This window comes from Pristis pectinata, chromosome X, assembly GCF_009764475.1.
Source record: "Pristis pectinata isolate sPriPec2 chromosome X, sPriPec2.1.pri, whole genome shotgun sequence".
In the NCBI taxonomy this organism is placed as follows: domain Eukaryota; kingdom Metazoa; phylum Chordata; class Chondrichthyes; order Rhinopristiformes; family Pristidae; genus Pristis; species Pristis pectinata.
The window spans coordinates 88,201-105,027 of NC_067450.1; the positions used below are offsets into that span (position 1 = coordinate 88,201).

At 62.1% G+C, this 16,827-nt stretch overlaps 1 protein-coding gene across 1 annotated transcript; it reads right to left on the reverse strand.

Annotated features, from left to right (window-relative positions):
* Positions 1–3,412: 3,412 nt before the first annotated feature.
* On the reverse strand, positions 3,413–16,772 carry LOC127566872 (mitogen-activated protein kinase kinase kinase 12-like). Its single transcript, XM_052009375.1, has 13 exons — positions 16,160–16,772; positions 15,364–15,547; positions 15,023–15,214; positions 14,054–14,212; positions 13,281–13,439; positions 12,756–12,864; positions 10,941–11,050; positions 8,762–8,878; positions 8,171–8,293; positions 6,376–6,988; positions 5,904–5,968; positions 4,742–5,375; positions 3,413–3,949 (listed from the first exon to the last, which is right to left on the reverse strand). Exons 1-13 carry the CDS (start codon positions 16,554–16,556, stop codon positions 3,851–3,853), a joined length of 2,961 nt encoding a protein of 986 aa, XP_051865335.1. The 5' UTR covers positions 16,557–16,772; the 3' UTR covers positions 3,413–3,850.
* Positions 16,773–16,827: the final 55 nt, after the last annotated feature.

Here is a 16,827-nt window from a genome sequence, read left to right on the forward strand (position 1 = left end):
CCGGCACCTCCTCCTCCGCAGGTCCTCTTGCACCCACTCCCCACCCACCCACCACGCCCGGCGACAGATGCCTCCCCACCCTGTTCACCCCAGCCCTCTCACCTCCTTCCCGAGGGATTATTTTCCCTCCCGATTCCAGAACACGGAACGTCACAGCGCGGGAACAGGCCCTTCGGCCCGCAGTGTCTGTGCCGTACACGACAAATCCCTCCGTTCCTGCACATTCCTGCACTACCAAAAAACTCTGCGGTCCGTCTCCCTCAATTCCCTGCACATCCACGTGTCTGTCCAACATCCTCCTCTTCCCCTTCATAGTACCTGCCTCCACCCCCACCCCTGGCAGCACCTTCCAGGCACCCACCGCTCTCTGTGTAAAATAAAACTAGCCCTGCACATCTCCTTTGAACTTTCCCCCCCCCCCTCACCTTAAATGCACGCCCTCTGGTATTAGACATTCCCACCCTGGGGGTAAAATAGTCTGTCTCCAACATCTGTGGCCACATAGAACACTACAGCACAGGACAGGCCCTTCAGCCCACAATGTTGTGCCGACATTTTATCCTGCTCTGAGATCTATCTAACCCTTCCCTCCCACATAGACACATGAATGATAGAGAAATGGGGGCCTATCTAAGAGTCTCTTAAACGTCCCTAATGTATCTGCCCCCACCACCTCTGCCGGCAGTGCGTTCCACACACCCACCACTCTCTGTGTAAAAAACTTACCCCTGACATCCCCCTTATACCTTCCTCCAATCACCTTAAAATTATGTCCCCTCGTGTTAGCCATTGTCACCCTTGGGGAAAAGTCTCTGACTGTCCACTCGATCTGCGCCTCTTGTACACCTCTATCAGGTCACCTCTCATCCTCCTCCTCTCCAAAGAGAAAAGCCCCAGCTCGCTCAACCTGTCCTCATGGGACATGATCTCCAATCCAGGCAGCATCCTGGTAAATCTCCTCTGCACCCTCTCTAAAGCTCCCACATCCTTCCTATAATGAGGCGACCAGAACTGAACACAATACTTCAAGTGTGGTCTGACCTGAGCTGCAACATCACCTCGCGGCTCTTGAACTCAATCCCCCGACTAATGAAGGTCAACACTCCATACGCCTTCTTAACAACCCTATGTTGTGAGACTGTCTCCACCGCAGCCTTAGGAAGTCCGTTTCTGATCCCACCCCACCCCCAGTGAAAACTCTCATCAAAGCCCCTCTTCCCACCGTAAGCTGATTGAGCGGGCTACTCTGTCCCCGACAGCATCATGCTCCTCAAGAGTTATTGGAGCCTCACTCACCCCAGGCAAGTGTCCCGTCACACCCCTGCCCTGTAGACGGGGAGAGGTAATGTGGCGGATGTGGAGTGCATGGACTAGCCCCACACGGGAAAGTGGGGAGTGTACTGTCACACCCCTGACCTGTAGACGGTGGAGACATCAGGAGGTGAGTCACTCACCAGGTGATCCCCTCCCTCTGACCTGCTCTCGTGACCAGCGTATTTATGTGGCAGGCCTGGTTGGGGATCTGATTGGTAGTTGCGTGGTCCCCATCCTCACAAGGAAGTTGGAGGTGGCAGAGTAATCGAATGTAGATTGTCGATGAGAGTCACCCACCTTTGGTTAGATACCTGATGTTACAAGCATGTTTTAAGTCTGTAGATGACACTAAAACAGGTGGTATCGTTGACAATGAAGGTGGTTCAGGATCTACAGAGGGACCTCGATCAGCTGGGACAGTGGGCCAAGGAAGGGCAGATAGAGTTTAATTCGGATAAGTGCAAGGACAGTGAAGGGCAGGGCCCCGGGGAGTGTTGTAGAACAGGGGGACCTCGGGGTACAGGTACATAGAGAGACTGGTAAATGACAGGGGAGTGTTGTAGAACAGGGGTCCTCGGGGTACAGGTACATGGTTCCCTGAAAGTGGGGTCACAGGTAGACAGGGCGGTGAAGAAGGCGTTCGGCACGCTGGCCTTCACCGGTCAGGGCACTGAGTACAGGAGTCGGGAGGTGACGTCGCAGTTGTACAGGACGTCGGTGAGGCCGCACTTGGAGAACTGTGTTCAGTTCTGGTCGCCCTGCTGTGGGGAAGATGCCGTCGAGCTGGAAAAGAGCGCGGAGGGAGATTCCCGAGGATGTTGCCGGGACTCGAGGGACCGAGTTACGGAGAGAGGTCGAGTAGGTTGAGACTTTACTCCTTGGAGCGTGAGGGGTGACCTTACAGAGGTGTATAAACGCACGAGGGGCATCGATAGGGTGAATGTGCACAGTCTTCCCCCCAGGGTTGGGGAATTGAGGACCAGAGGGCACAGGTTTAAGGTGAGAGGGTGTGAGAGGTTTAATAGGGGATCCGAGGGGCAACTTCCTCACCCAGAGGGTGGTCCGTACGTGGAACGAGCTGCCAGAGGGAGTGGGTGAGGCAGGTACATTAACAGCACTCGGACAGGTCCGTGGACGGGAAAGGTTCAGAGGGACGTGGGCCAAACGCGGGCAGATGGGACCGGCTCGGGTGGGGATCTGGGCCGGCACGGACCAGTTGGGCCGAAGGGCCTGTCTCCGCGCTGTGTTTGCGACTCTGTGCCCACTGACCTCTGCTCAACCCAGGCACCTAGACACACCCACCCTCGAACCAATGACCGCGCGGGGTCCAGGGAGAGCAGGAGTGGGGGTCTACGGGGTGGGGAGTCAGGCTGGAGGCCTTTGACCAGACATGTGCCGTGGGGATCGGTGCCGGGTCCACTGCTGTCTGTCTTCTAGAGTAGGGCCAAGCAGAGGCAAACTCCTCGGGAAAGCAGCCGGCATAATCAAAGACCCCCACCCACCCCGGACATTCTCTCTTCTCCCCCCTCCCGTCGGGCAGAAGATACAACAGCCTGAAAGCACGTACCCCCAGGCTCAAGGACAGCTTCTACCCCGCTGTTATGACTATCGAACGGTCCCCTAGTGCGATAAGATGGACTCTTGACCTCACGATCTACCTGGTTGTGGCCCTTGCACCTTATTGTCTGCCTGCACTGCACTTTAGAACGCAGAACATTGGACACTACAGCACAGGACAGGCCCTTCGGCCCACAGTGTTGTGCCGACATTTTACCCTGCTCTGAGATCTATCCAACCCTTCCCTCCCACATCGCCCCCCATTTCTCTATCATTCACGTGTCTATCTCAGAGTCTCTTAACTGTCCCTGATGTACCTGCCCCCACCACCTCTGCCGGCAGTGCGTCCCACGCACCCAGCCCTCTTAGATGGGCACATGGATGATAGAGAAATGGGGGGCTATGGGGGAGGGAAGGATAAAATGTCGGCACAACATCGTGTGGCCTGTTCCCGTGCTGTTTGACGTTCTATGTTCCCCCCGCTTCCCCCTTTGACCCCACCCCTCCCGCAGCACCAACCACCAGAGACCAGGCTTGGATGTCTAAAATGCTCGTGTTTATTGTGTGTGTGTGCGTGTGTGCGCGTGTACGTGTGCGGGGAGGGGTGCGGGGAGAGAACAGCATCGGACCCCTGCTGCAACCCCTCTCTCTCCATGACGTAGGCGGAGGAGGGCGTTCCTCCCTCCTGGAGAGGGACATTTCTCCCCGGCCGACCCCCTCGCACACACGCACACACACCCGCGCGTGCGTCGGGGTGGACATCAGACCGTAGCACCTAATATACGATGGCTGACGTCCTCGGGAAGGGCGTCTTCTCCTCCGGACGGTGGGCGTGGAGGGGCGATCCCTGATTACACGCGTGTGGGGTTCCATGTCCGTGGAAGCACGCGATAAGGTTGTGTGGGGGGGCGGGGGGGAGGAGACACACGTGTGTTTCAGTCACAACCGAAGTATGTACAACCCAGCACAGCCACGCGGGCTACCAGGAGGAGCTCCGAGGTTCGGGAGGGCCGCATGGGTCCGTGCAGTGCTCCAGGTCTGAGAGGTCGCAGTCGGAGTCCTCGCTGGGGGAGGGTCCCTGCGGAGGAGAGGGTAGGGTCAGTGCCTCCGCTCCCTCCTCACCTCACCTCCCTCCCCCTCCCTCCTCACCTCCCTTCCCCTCCCTCCCCATCCCTCCTCACCTCACCTCCCTTCCCCTCCCTCCCCCTCCCTCCTCACCTCACCTCCCGCATCCTCGCTAGAGGAGAAGGTAGGGTCAGTGCCTCCGCTCCCTCCTCACCTCACCTCCCTCCTCACCTCACCTCCCTTCCCCTCCCTCCTCACCTCACCTCCATTCCCCTCCCTCCTCACCTCACCGAGTCCTCGCTAGAGGAGAGGGTAGGGTCAGTGCCTCCGCTCCCTCCTCACCTCACCTCCCTCCCCCTCCCTCCTCACGTCACCTCCCTTCCCCTCCCTCCCCCTCCCTCCTCACCTCCGAGTCCTCGCTGAGGAGGGTCCCTGCGGAGGAGTGAGTACGGTCAGCGCCTCCGCTCCCTCCTCACCTCACCTCCCTCCCCCTCCCTCCTCACCTCACCTCCCTTCCCCTCCCTCCTCACCTCACTCCGAGTGAGACCCTGGGGAGGAGAGAAGAGGGTCAGGGCCTCTGCTCTCACCTCAACTCCCCTCCCTACCTCCCCTCACCTCACCCCTCCTCACCACACCTCCCCTCCCTCCTCACCTCCCCTGCGTAAACGGGGGGCGGTCCCTGAGGCACAGGAAGATCCCACACCTCCATACCCGGGTGGGCGGTCCCCGAGGCACAGGGAGATCCCACACCCGTGTATCAAGGACGGGTGGACCCCCAGAGGCACAGGAAGATCCCACCACCTACCGGTGTCCGACAGCCGGGACACAGCCTGCCGGCGGCGACCTGCGACTTGACCTGCCGGACGGAGGCCTCCTTCTCCGACAACCCGTCGGACTGAGTGAGGAGATTGGCCGGGAGTTCGGAGCTCTGCGACAGGGCCTCAGAGCTCCACGACAGGGCCTCGGCTGGCACCTTGGAGCTCTGCGACACAGCCTCAGGCGGGAGCTCAGAGCTCTGCGACGGGGACTCGGCCGGCAGCTCGGAGCTCCGCGACGCGGCCTCAGGCGGGAGCTCGGAGCTCCGCGACGGGGACTCGGCCGGCAGCTCGGAGCTCCGCGACGCGCCCTCAGGCGGGAGCTCGGAGCTCCGCGACGGGGACTCGGCCGGCAGCCCGGAGCTCCGCGACACGGCCTCAGGCGGGAGCTCGGAGCTCTGCGACAGGGACTCAGCGGGCAGCTCAGAGCTCTGCGACAGGGACTCGGCCGGCAGCTCGGAGCTCTGCGACAGGGCGTCCTCCAGCCGCTCGTCGGTGTTGGTGCTGAGCACGTCCGGCGTGACGCTCTGCGACAGCTCACTGGTGTTGCCCTCGTCCGAGACCGAGACATTCTCCAGGCTGAAGGTGGAGAGCGAGGGGCAGGCGCTGAGGTCGTGAGGGGCCCTGTGGGGGCAGGGGGTGGGGGAGAGGGGGGGAGGGTGAGTGGATGTCTCTGTCTTGTGGGCACAGCAAGAGCCCACACACTGCCACTTGACAATATCCCTCCCCACTCCCCTCAGCCCCCACCCCTCCCCCTTCCCCAGACACCCTCCCCCTCCACCCCACACCCTCCCCCCTCCCCCTCCAACCCACACCCCTCAGCCCCCACCCCCTCCACCCCACACACCTCCACCCCACACCCACCCCCCTCCCCACACCCCTCCACCCCACACCCTTCCCCACTGACACCCTCCCCTCCACCCCACACCCTCCCCCTTCCCCACTGACACACTCCCCCTCCACCCCACACCCTCCCTCCTCACCCCCTCCCCACACCCTCCCCCTCATCCCCCTCCCCCTTCCCCACCCCGCTTCCCGCCCCAGACACACTGACGGCGGTTGCGGTCAGAGGGCGGAGACGCCCCCAGCCCCCGACGCCCCACCGTCCCGCCCCCCACCGACACCCCCCCCCTCCCGCCCCCGATCTCTCACCTCCCTCTCCGGGGAAACTCCATCTCGCTGTCCACCTCTCCCTCTTCCTCGGACGAGCAGCGTCTCTGCCGGGGGGGGGGGGGGGGTGAAACGTGGGGGATTCAACAGCTGAAGCCAACGTCACCTCTGCCCCCTCCTGACCATTGATCCCTACCGCCTCACCCCTACCGTCCCCAAGGTGTCCGCAGGGGGTGACGGTGACGGCGACGGGGAGGGGCGTACGGGAGGGAGAGGGTCACGGAGATAGAGAGGGAGGTGTAGAGGTTGGAGAATATCCCTCCCCACCCATGGATCTCCCTCCCCCTCACAAAGTATCCCTCCCCCCTACCCTCTCCCCACTGCCCCCACACCTCCCCTCCCCTCATCACCTCCCCTCCCCTCCCTCACTTCCCCTCCCTCCCCACCTCCCCTCCCCCCTCCCGCCCCCCCCCCCACTTCCCCTCCCTCCCCCCACCTCCCCTCCCTTCGGTACCTGCTTCCTCCTCGCCGGGCCCTTCCCCTCGCTGGGAGCCTGGGCCTTGCCGTCGGTCGGATGATGCCTCCGTCCCCCACCTCCGGCCGCCGCCTCCTCCTCCTCCTCCCGGGATCCAGCCCCCCCGCCCCGGGACTCGGGTCCCCCGGCCTGCCCCCCGGGGCTCGGGCCGGGACCGGGCCTGGGATCCGAGGGCGGGGCCTGCACCCCCCGCCGCCGGGGCCTGGGAGTAGGCCCCTCCTTTGGGCCCCGGGGCCCCCGGCCGCTCTCGGCCTCCATGGTGCCAGAGATGAGGTCGGGGCTGGAGGAGGAGAGGGGCCTGGGGAGGAGGTGCTGGGGGAGGCCCCTTAGGCAGGGCGGGTGGGGCGAGCAAGCCACCAACCCCACCAGGCCCGGGCAGGCCTCAGGCTCTCCTGGGGCCCCCGGCCCGGCCTGCCCCAGGGCGGGCAGGTCCCCGTGGCTCCCCTTGGCACCCGCCCTTCGGCAGCGGGCTTTGGCTCGTGCCCTGCACCGCCCCGGGGACCCCGAGGGGCCCTGACCCCCCACGATCGCCACCCTGGTCGCTGGGCGGTCCAACCGGGGCAGGATGACTTCCGACCTCAGCAGATCCGGCCTGGAACGCAGAAGGAGAGAGAGAGAGAGAGAGGTGGGGGTTAGGGTCAGAATCCGGTTCGGGGGGGGGGGGGGGTCAGGGTCAAGGTAAACAAACAGCTGGGGGTCACAGTCAAGGTCCGGTCGGGGGTCAGGGTCAGCAAGTTCCCAGGGTTCAGGGCCTAAGTACTGCGGCGTTGAAGGTCAGGGTCAAAGTCTGTCCGGGATCAAGGGCAGGGTCAAAGACTAGCCAGTGAGGTCAGGGTCAGAGTCACGCCTGGGTCAAGGTCAGGATCAAAGTCCAGCTGGGATGTCAGGGTCAGGGTTGAATTCTGGCTGGGGTCAGGGTCAAGGTAAACAACCAGCTAGGGATCAGGGTCAGGGGTCAGTATCAACAAATTGCTGGGGTTCAGGGTCTAAGTTCTGCCAGGTTGGAGGTCAGGGTCAGAGTCTGCCCGAGTTCATGGGCAGGGTCACAGGCCAGCTGGGGGTCAAGGTCAGGAGGTCCTGACCTCTTAACGGAGGAGTGGGGAGTTAGGGTCAAGCGTCACAGCCAGGAAGTTGGGGCTACAACAGAGAGGGCGAAGGTCTAGATTAGGGTCAAGGGTCCCAGTCATCAGGGTCAGAGGGCCCGGCCTCTTAATGGAGGAGGGGGGTTAGGGTCAAGGGACGAAGGGGGCTACAACAGAGGGGCAAAGGTGAGGGTCAAAGTTCAGCCCTGGTAAGGTAGGGAGGTCAGGCCTGCAGCAAAAAGGCGAAGGTCAGGTTTGGGGTTGGGTTAGGGTCCTGGGTGGAAGACCGTCATGGGTTTTGTTCCCTACACCAGCCCCTCCCGACCCTCTCCTGACCCCTGACCAGTTGTAACCCTATCCCCTCCCTTTGACCCCTGACCTCCTGCCGTGACCCCACCCCCTCGTTCCGGCCCTTTGACCTGTGACCCCCGGCCCTCCCTCCAGCCCATGACCCTTGGCCCACTGACCCCAGGCCATCCCTGACCTCCACACCATGACCTTTGACCCAGCGACTCCTGACCCCACTGGACCCAGGCCATGACCCCTGCCACACTGAGCCCTGGCTGTGGACATCTTGCGAGACCCTTGAACTACTGATGCACTGTGACCCCAGCCCACTGACCCCCTTGCTGTGACCCCGACCCGCTGACCCCTTGCAGTGAACCCTAGCCTGCTGACCTTTGCCCACTGACCTCTTGCTTTGTGTCAGGTGACGTTTCTGCAGCAGTTTGTCGACAGAGTTGGTGTGTATCAGTGGACGGAACGGGTGGGGTCTGAAAATCCCAGGGTGGGTCTTGTCCAAGGCTGCCTCTCTTCTGTGGGGGGGAGAGAGGGCTTTAATGTGGTGGTGAGGGGGGGGGGGGGGGAGAGAGAGAGGGAAGGGGGGGAGAGAGGGAAGGGGGGAGAATGTGAGAGATGGCTAAACTTTATCTGAACTGCTCTCAACAAACCTTCAGTGAGGAGACGGACACTGTCCGCACCACCCCCGGTGTGGGGGTCACTGACCACTCCCATTCCAGGGGTGGGCCCAGTAAACCTTCAGTGAGGAGACGGACACTGTCCGCACCACCCCCGGTGTGGGGGTCACTGACCGCTCCTATTGAAGTCCAGTGAACCACCTCCGGACTGCCTGGTGGGGGCCTCCCTTGTGGCCACACTGGGTGTGGGGGAGTAGGGACACCGGGTCCGGATCTCCTGGGATCCCCTGGGTCCCGGCACAGGCTGGGATCTGACCCCAGGACCCCCCCCACCGACCTCTGACCCCAGGACCCCCAACCTCTGACCTGAGCAGTTCCTTCTCCTTCAGCTCGAGCTGCAACATGACGGCGTTGAGCTCCATATAGAGATTGTTGGCCCTTTCCAGCTTCCGCTCGTAGTGTTCCCGGATATCCAGAGCGTGCCTGGGATCAGGGAGAGAGGGTCAGAGTGGGAAACTCCCAGAGACACACACACCCGGATACACACGCCCCCGGCAGTGTTCCCGGATATCCAGAGCGTGCCTGGGATCAGGGAGAGAGGGTCAGAGTGGGAAACTCCCAGAGACACACACACCTGGATACACAGACCTGGATACACACACACACACACCCGGATACACAGACCCCCGGCAGTGTTCCCGGATATCCAGAGCGTGCCTGGGATCAGGGAGAGAGGGTCAGAGTGGGAAACTCCCAGAGACACACACACCCGGATACACAGGCCCCCGGCAGTGTTCCCGGATATCCAGAGCATGCCTGGGATCAGGGAGAGAGGGTCAGAGTGGGAAACTCCCAGAGACACACAGACCCGGATACACAGGCCCCCGGCAGTGTTCCCGGATATCCAGAACGTGCCTGGGATCAGGGAGAGAGGGTCAGAGTGGGATGCTCCCAGAGACACACACACCCGGATGCACAGACCTGGATACACACACACACACACACACCCGGATACACACACCCCCGGCAGTGTTCCCGGATATCCAGAGCGTGCCTGGGATCAGGGAGAGAGGGTCAGAGTGGGAACTGGTCAGTGGTTTATTACTGTCACACGTACCGAGGTACGGTGAAAAACTTAGTTTTGCATGCCATCCGTACAGATCATTTCAAAACAAGTACATCAAGGTATTGTAACGACAGGATGCATTGGGGAGTTTCTGGAAATGTGGAAGGAAGCGAACACTGGAAATACTCAGATCAGCAGCATCCACGGAGAGAGAAAGCTGAGACAACGACACTGCTGGATGACCTTACGTCACAACTGGCCAGGGTTGGAGAGTCGATGTGCTGTGCATGGACTTCCAGCAACGCCACCATAACAGGAACACTTGGCATAAAAGGGGCATTAACAGCGGGGATACAAAGTCGGACAATTAACAAACAGAGGAGTGTGATGAACGGAGGAAGGTGAACAGTGTTGGAGCCATTGCTTTCAACAATCACGGCTTGGAGGTGCGAGCAACAACCTTATAAATTTGCAGCTGACACACATCTTGGCAGTGCTGTGAACTGTGAAGGGGATAATGATCGACTGCAGCCGGATGGAACGGGCCAGTGCACGGCAGATGAAATGTCATGCAGAAAATTGTGAGATCAGATTTCTTTATTGGCCACACTGTACATCGAAACACACAGTGAAATGCAGCTTTTGCGGAGAGTGTTCTGGGGGGCAGCCCACAAGTGTCGCCACGCTTCCCGCGCCAACATAGCACGCCCACGACTTCCTAACCCGTACGTCTTTGGAACGTGGGAGGAAACCGGAGCACCCAGAGGAAACCCACGCAGTCACGGGGAGAACGTACAAACTCCCTACAGACAGCGGCCGGGATTGAACCCGGGTCGCTGGCGCCGTAATAGCGTCACGCTAACCGCTACACTACCGTGCCTGCCCAACATTGGGTGCATTATATATACCGGTGGTGGGATTCGAACCCATTGCCTCTGTGGAGACTGGAGCCTTAATCCAGCTCCTTAGACGGCTCGACCAATGATTGAGGAATGAGAAAAGGCAATAAAGAATAAAAGTTGCTGTTCTAAAGTGCAGGGGGACCCGGGGTATGTGTATGTGTGCACAAACGCCCGGATACACACACACCCCAGATACATACACACCACGTGCTGCATTCTGTGCTCGGTCTGTGTTGTGCCGTGTAACGCAGTCACCCTACATGTTCTGTGGTCAGTCTGTGTTGTACCGTGTAACGCAGTCACCCTACATGTTCTGTGCTCGGTCTGTGCTGTACCGCGTAACGCAGTCACCCTACATGTTCTGTGCTCGGTCTGTGTTGTACCGCGTAATGCAGTCACCCTACACGTTCTGTGGTCGGTCTGTGTTGTACTGCGTAACGCAGTCACCCTACACGTTCTGTGGTCGGTCTGTGTTGTACCGCGTAACGCAGTCACCCTACATGTTTTGTGTCGGACTGTGTTGTACCGCGTAACGCAGTCACCCTACGCGCACCGCACGCCCCGACCGAGCCCTGACCTGAGCTCCTCCCGCCTCCTGCGGACCAGCTCCTCGTCCAGTCGGTGAATGCAGGACCCTTCGCTCCGAATCTTCTCAAAGTGTCGCTTCACCTCCTGTCGCCACTCTGCCTATGGGTGGGGGGGGGGGGGGGGGGGGGGGGGGGGGGGCGGGGTGGTGGAGAGCGAGGGGGGGACGAGGAAGGGGAGGGGGGGGGAAATCGAGGAAAGGGAGAGAGAGAGAGAGGGGGGGGGGGACGAGGGAAGGGGGGGACGACGGAAGGGAGAGGGGGAGAGAATGTGGGGCAGTGACACAGGTGGTTGGGAGAGGAACAGGTTTAGTGACGCTCTCAGACCTGAGTACCCCTGAATTCAGGAGGAGCAGGGGGACGGTTCCTCAGACCAGGGGTTCAAGTCCCAGCAGAGTGAGCAAAATCCTCTGCCAGGAGGGAGTTATTGGGGACACCACCGGGATCAGGGATTCAACTCCAGTTCAAGACCCAGGTGAGACCGCACCCAGAGCACCGCGCGTAGTTCTGGTCGCCCAGCTACAGGGAGGGTGTCACTGAGCCAGAGAGGGTGCAGGAAAGGTTCACCGGGACGTTCCCGGGACTGGAGGGCTGGAGTTACAAGGAGAGGCCGGGACAGGCTGGGACTGTTTTCCCTGGAGGGAAGAAGGCTCAGGGGTGAGAGGTTTGTAAAACCACAAGGGGCGTAGATAAGGCAGGCGGTCACTGTCCTGTCCCCCAGGGTCGGGGAGTCTAAAACTAGAGGGCACAGGTTTAAGGTGAGACGGGGAAAGATTTAACAGGGAACTTCTTCACCCACAGGGTGGTCCGTACGTGGGACGAGCTGCCAGAGGGAGTGGGTGAGGCAGGGACGTTAACAACACTGGGACAGGTCCGTGGACGGGAAAGGTTGGGATTGGAATCGGTTTATTATTGTCACTTGTACCGAGGTACAGGGAAAAACTTGTCTTGCGCACCGATCATACAGGTCAATTCATTACACAGTGCATCGAGGTTATACAGGGTAAAACAATAACAGAATGCAGAGTAAAGTGACCCAGCTACAGAGAAAGTGCAGTGCAGGCAGACAATAAGGTGCAAGGGCCACGACCAGGTAGATCGTGAGGTCAAGAGTCCATCTTATCGTTCAATAGTCTTATAACAGCGGGGTAGAAGCTGTCCTTGAGCCTGGGGGTACGTGCTTTCAGGCTCTTGTACCTTCTGCCCAATGGGAGGGGGGAGAAGAGAGAATGTCCCGGGGTGGGTGGGGGCTCTCTGATTATGTCGGCTGCTTCACCGAGGCAGCGGGAAGTGTAGACGGAGTCCACGGAGGGGAGGCTGGTTTCCCTGACGTGCTGGGCTGCGTCAGAGATCGGAACACAGGAGAGAGAGAGAGGGAGGGAGACCCGTCTGCACCGATCCCTTTCCAACCATCCCTGCCCCTTCCCTCCACACTCCCCCCCAGATCCCACCCCCTCACCCGGGGGCCGATTAATCCTCAACCCAACCTGCAAGTCACGGGGGAACTTGCAGACCCCACTGCCACCCCCCCCCCACCCCACCGCCACACAGACACAGACGGTGCCAGAGGTCGGGATGGAACCTGGGTCTCTGGGGGAAGGGAGGGGAAGGGCTCTAACCCGCTGGGGCACAGGTGAGGTGTTGGTCCTCTGGTTTGAGTAGAGGGAGCTGCCCCCCCCAACTACCCCCAGCCCACCCCACACTCCCCTCCCCATGGGGATCCCCAACATGTCCCCTCCCTCCCTCCCCTCCACACCCACCTCCCTCCCCCCCACCCCCACGTCCTCTCCCTCCCCTCCCCGCCATACCTGGGACTGGAAGTAGGTCTCCTGAGGAGTCCCCAACACGTCGGCCGAGGCGATGTCGAGGTGCAGGAGGATCTGGCGGAACGAGGGACGATTCCGAGGCTTCCCGTTCCTGCAGGGATTGAGGAGGGAGCGGTGAGTGATGGGGGGGGGGGGGGTCAGTGAGGGGAGGGGAGGGGGAGAGGGTGGGGTGTGGGAGGGAGAGAGGGGTGAGAGGTGGGGCAAGTAAGCGTAGGGGAGGGGGAGAGAGTGGGGCGAGGACGGAGGGGTGAGTGGTGTGGGGTCAGTGAGGGGGATGAGGTGGGAGCAAGGGAGGGAATGAGACGGGAGGGAGGAAATGGGGTGGAGGGAGGGTGTGGTGAGGAGGGGATCAGGAGGGAGAAATGGACGGCGAGGGAGGGGCAGAGGTGGGAGGGAGGGGTAGTGAGGGGGGGAGGGGCAGGGGGAGGGGAGTGAGGGGCAGTGAGGGTGGACGGGCAGCGAGGGGGGGGGTAGGGGCAGTACCATGCTGAGGGAGGGGATTCTCACCAGCACTGTGTGAGGAGCAGTTTGAACCCATCGGGACACCCCGTGGGGACTGGAAGGTGCAGGCTGTTGCTTCCGACGCCCCAGATGACAGCAGAGGAATCAACGTCTTTGTAGGGGATCTCGCCCGTCAGTAACTCCCACAGCACCACACCGAATGACCTGCAACAGTGACCACCAACACACCGTGAACGGTTCCCGTCTCCGTATCCCCGGGTCAGACCCACACCGGGAGCACCGTGCACGGTTCCCGTCTCCCCGTCCCCGGGTCAGACCCACACCGGGAGCACCGTGCACGGTTCCCGTCTCCCTGTCCCCGGGTCGGGAGCACTGTGCACGGTTCCCGTCTCCGTAAGCCCTCACCGATGATCCAGTCCGTTTTGACAGACTCCACTCCGTTGAACAGCCCCCTCCAGTCATCCGGTCCGATTGGCTGGACTCCGCTCCGGTGAACACTTCTCCCTGGTGACCCCAGTCCGGTCCTGAGAAAATCTGTTCCAGTGACCTCCTCTCTCTGGTGACCCAAGTCCAGGTCTGGAGAGATTCCGTTCTGGTGACCCCGGTCCGGGCGGATAGAATCCGTTCCGGTGAACGGCTCTGCCCGGTGACCCCAGTCCGGGTCCAGAGGAATTCTGCTCCGGTGACCTCCCCCTTCCAGTGACCCTGGTCCAGGAGGACAGAGTCCACTCCGGTGAACAGCTCTCCCCGGTGAGCCCGGTCCGGGTCCGGAGGAATTCTGCTCCGGTGACCTCCCCCATCCGGCATTCCCAACTCACCAGATATCCACCTTCTCCGACACTGGCTCGTTACGAATCACCTCCGGGGCCATCCAGGCCACGGTGCCGGCGAACGACATCTTGGTGCTCTTGTCGTTCAGCTCCTTGGAGGTCCCAAAGTCGGAGATCTTCACCAGGTCGTCAGAGGTGATCAACATGCTGGGGGGAGGAGAGGGCAGGGTCAGTAATGGGTCAGTAACGGGGACGGTAACGGGGTGGGTAATGTCCCGGTCGGAGATCTTCACCAGGTCGTCGGAGGTGGTCAACATGCTGGGGGGAGGAGAGGGCAGGGTCAGTAATGGGTCAGTAACGGGGACGGTAACGGGTCAGTAACGGGGACGGTAACGGGGTGGGTAATGTCCCGGTCAGAGATCTTCACCAGGTCGTCGGAGGTGGTCAACATGCTGGGGGGAGGAGAGGGCAGGGTCAGTAATGGGTCAGTAACGGGGACGGTAACGGGAATAACACAGGGACATTAATGGAGTTATTAAGGGGGACGGTGCAGGATCAGTAACGGGATGGTAACGGGGTCGATGATGGGGATGGTAACGGGGTCAGTCACAGGTAGGGTAACGGGGACACATCAGGGACCATAATGGGGATGATGTAGGGTCGGTAACTGGATCGTAATGAGGTCGGTAACGGGGACGGCCTCCTGCTCCCCAACCCCGTGTCCGTCCCCAGGAACCGCCCCCCCCACCCCCACCCCCATGTGTCCGTGCCCAGGAACCATCCCCCACCCCCATAACCCCACCATCCCCGTGTCCGTCCCCGGGAACCGTCCCCACCCACCATCCCCGTGTCCGTGCCTGGGAACTGTTCCCTCCATCCCCCGGGAATCTTCCCCCCACCCCGTGTCCGTGTCCGTCCCCAAGAACCATCCCCTCACTCCCCCGTCCCCCTCACCCCCACACTCCCGCCCCTCACCCCCACCCCCTCACCTCTCCCCAACCTCCCCCCTCCACCTACTTGGGGGACTTGAGGTCCCGGTGGATGATCTTGTGCAGGTGGAGGTAGTTCATGCCCCCGGCGATCCCCATCGACCAGTCGACCAGCAGGGAGGGGGCCACCTTCCTCCCCGCCCTCAGCACCTCGTACAGCTGCCCCTGGGCGCAGTATTCCATGATGATGCAGTAACAGGGGGCCTGGGTACACACTCCCCTGGGGAGGGAGAGAGCACCGTCAGTGGGGGGAGGGAGAGAGGGGGGAAGAGGGGAGGGAGAAGGTGGGGGGGAAGGGAGAGAGACAGAGGGGGAGCGGAGGGGAGAGGAAGGGGAGGCGGGGGGTTGGGAAGGGTGAGTTGAACCTACTTGAAGGTGATGATGTTCGGGTGTTTGAGCTTGCGGAGATGTTTGATCTCCGTCTCCTTCCGGTCCCGAACCTTCTTCACGGCCACCTCCTCCCCGTGGAACTGCCCCAGGAACACGGCTCCCTGTGCTCCGCTCCCCACCCACTGCAGCTCGGAGATCTCCTCGAAGGGCACTTCCCAGGACTCTGTTGACACAAGAGGCAGTCCGGTTACCTTGGGGGGGGGGGGGGGGGGGGGGTGGAGGGAGAGGGGGCGGAGGGAGAGGGGGAGGAGGGAGAGGGGGACAGAGGGTGGGAGGGAGGGTCCCGGAGGGCCCTGTTAACACTCACCCTCGGCCTGCAGCTTGTGCTAGGTGGAGTAGGCCTCACCGATTGGGCGGGGGGGGTAGGAATGGACGGTGGGAGCAGAGGGAGGGGTCCCGGACGGAGGGAGGGTCCCGGACGGCCCCCATTAACACTCACCCTCGGCCTGCAGCTTGTGCTCGGTGGAGTAGGCCTCACTGATTGGGGGGGGGGGGGGGGTTTAGGGATGGAGGGAGGGAGGGAGAGAGGAAGGGAGGGAGCAGAGGTAGGGGTCCTGGACGGAGGGAGGGACCCGGATGGAGGGAGGGACCCGGAGGGCCCCGTTAACACTCACCCTCGGCCTGCAGCTAGTGCTTGGTGGAGTAGGCCTCACTGATTGGGTGGGGGGGGGGGGGGGTAGGGACGGACGGTGGGAGCAGGAGGGGCCCCGGATGGAGGGAGGGAGGGTCCTGGATGGAGGGAGGGAGGGTCCTGGGGGGCTCCGTTAACACTCACCCTCGACCTGCAGCTTGTGCTCGGTGGAGTAGGCCTTGCCAATGATGTTCCAGACGGGCCGCAGGCAGCCAAAGAGGCCCTCAAAGAAGCCGGGCCCGGCCTGGGCGCACTGGAGCCTGCCCCGGCCCGGGGCCCGGCCCTCCCTGCGACCCTCGGCCCCGGACGCCAGCCCCTCGCCCTCCTGCAGCTGCAGCACGCTGCGGGCAAAGTGCTCGCGGGGCGAGTCCTCGCTGCCGTCCGTCATGGCTGGCGGGCTGGGCCCCGCCTGCAGGGCGCACTGGGTGGGCGAGAGTTCGGCCGGGGAGGCCCCGCCTGGTGAATCTGGCCTCAGGCCCTCCGGCCTGCTCAGCACCCCTAGGCCCGGCGACGGGGTCCTCCTCTCCTGGAGACAGGCCATGGCAACGGGGGGGTGGGGGGGGGTCAGGGGTCACTCCCGGCTCCGGGGGGTCATTGGGTCGGGGGTCGCAGTTTGGCAGGTGGGGGGGGTGTCAGGAGCAAGTTGGCGACTTCATGCCCTGGGGTCACTCTGAGGGCAAGGGTCAGCCAGTGCCCCGGGCCTATGGGGGTCAAGGTCAGAGTTTGCCGTGGGCCCAGGCCCTGGAGTTTGGGAGTCACCAGTTGGTGGGGGGGGGGGGCGGTGGGCAGGGTTGGTTGGGGGAGAGGAGGTC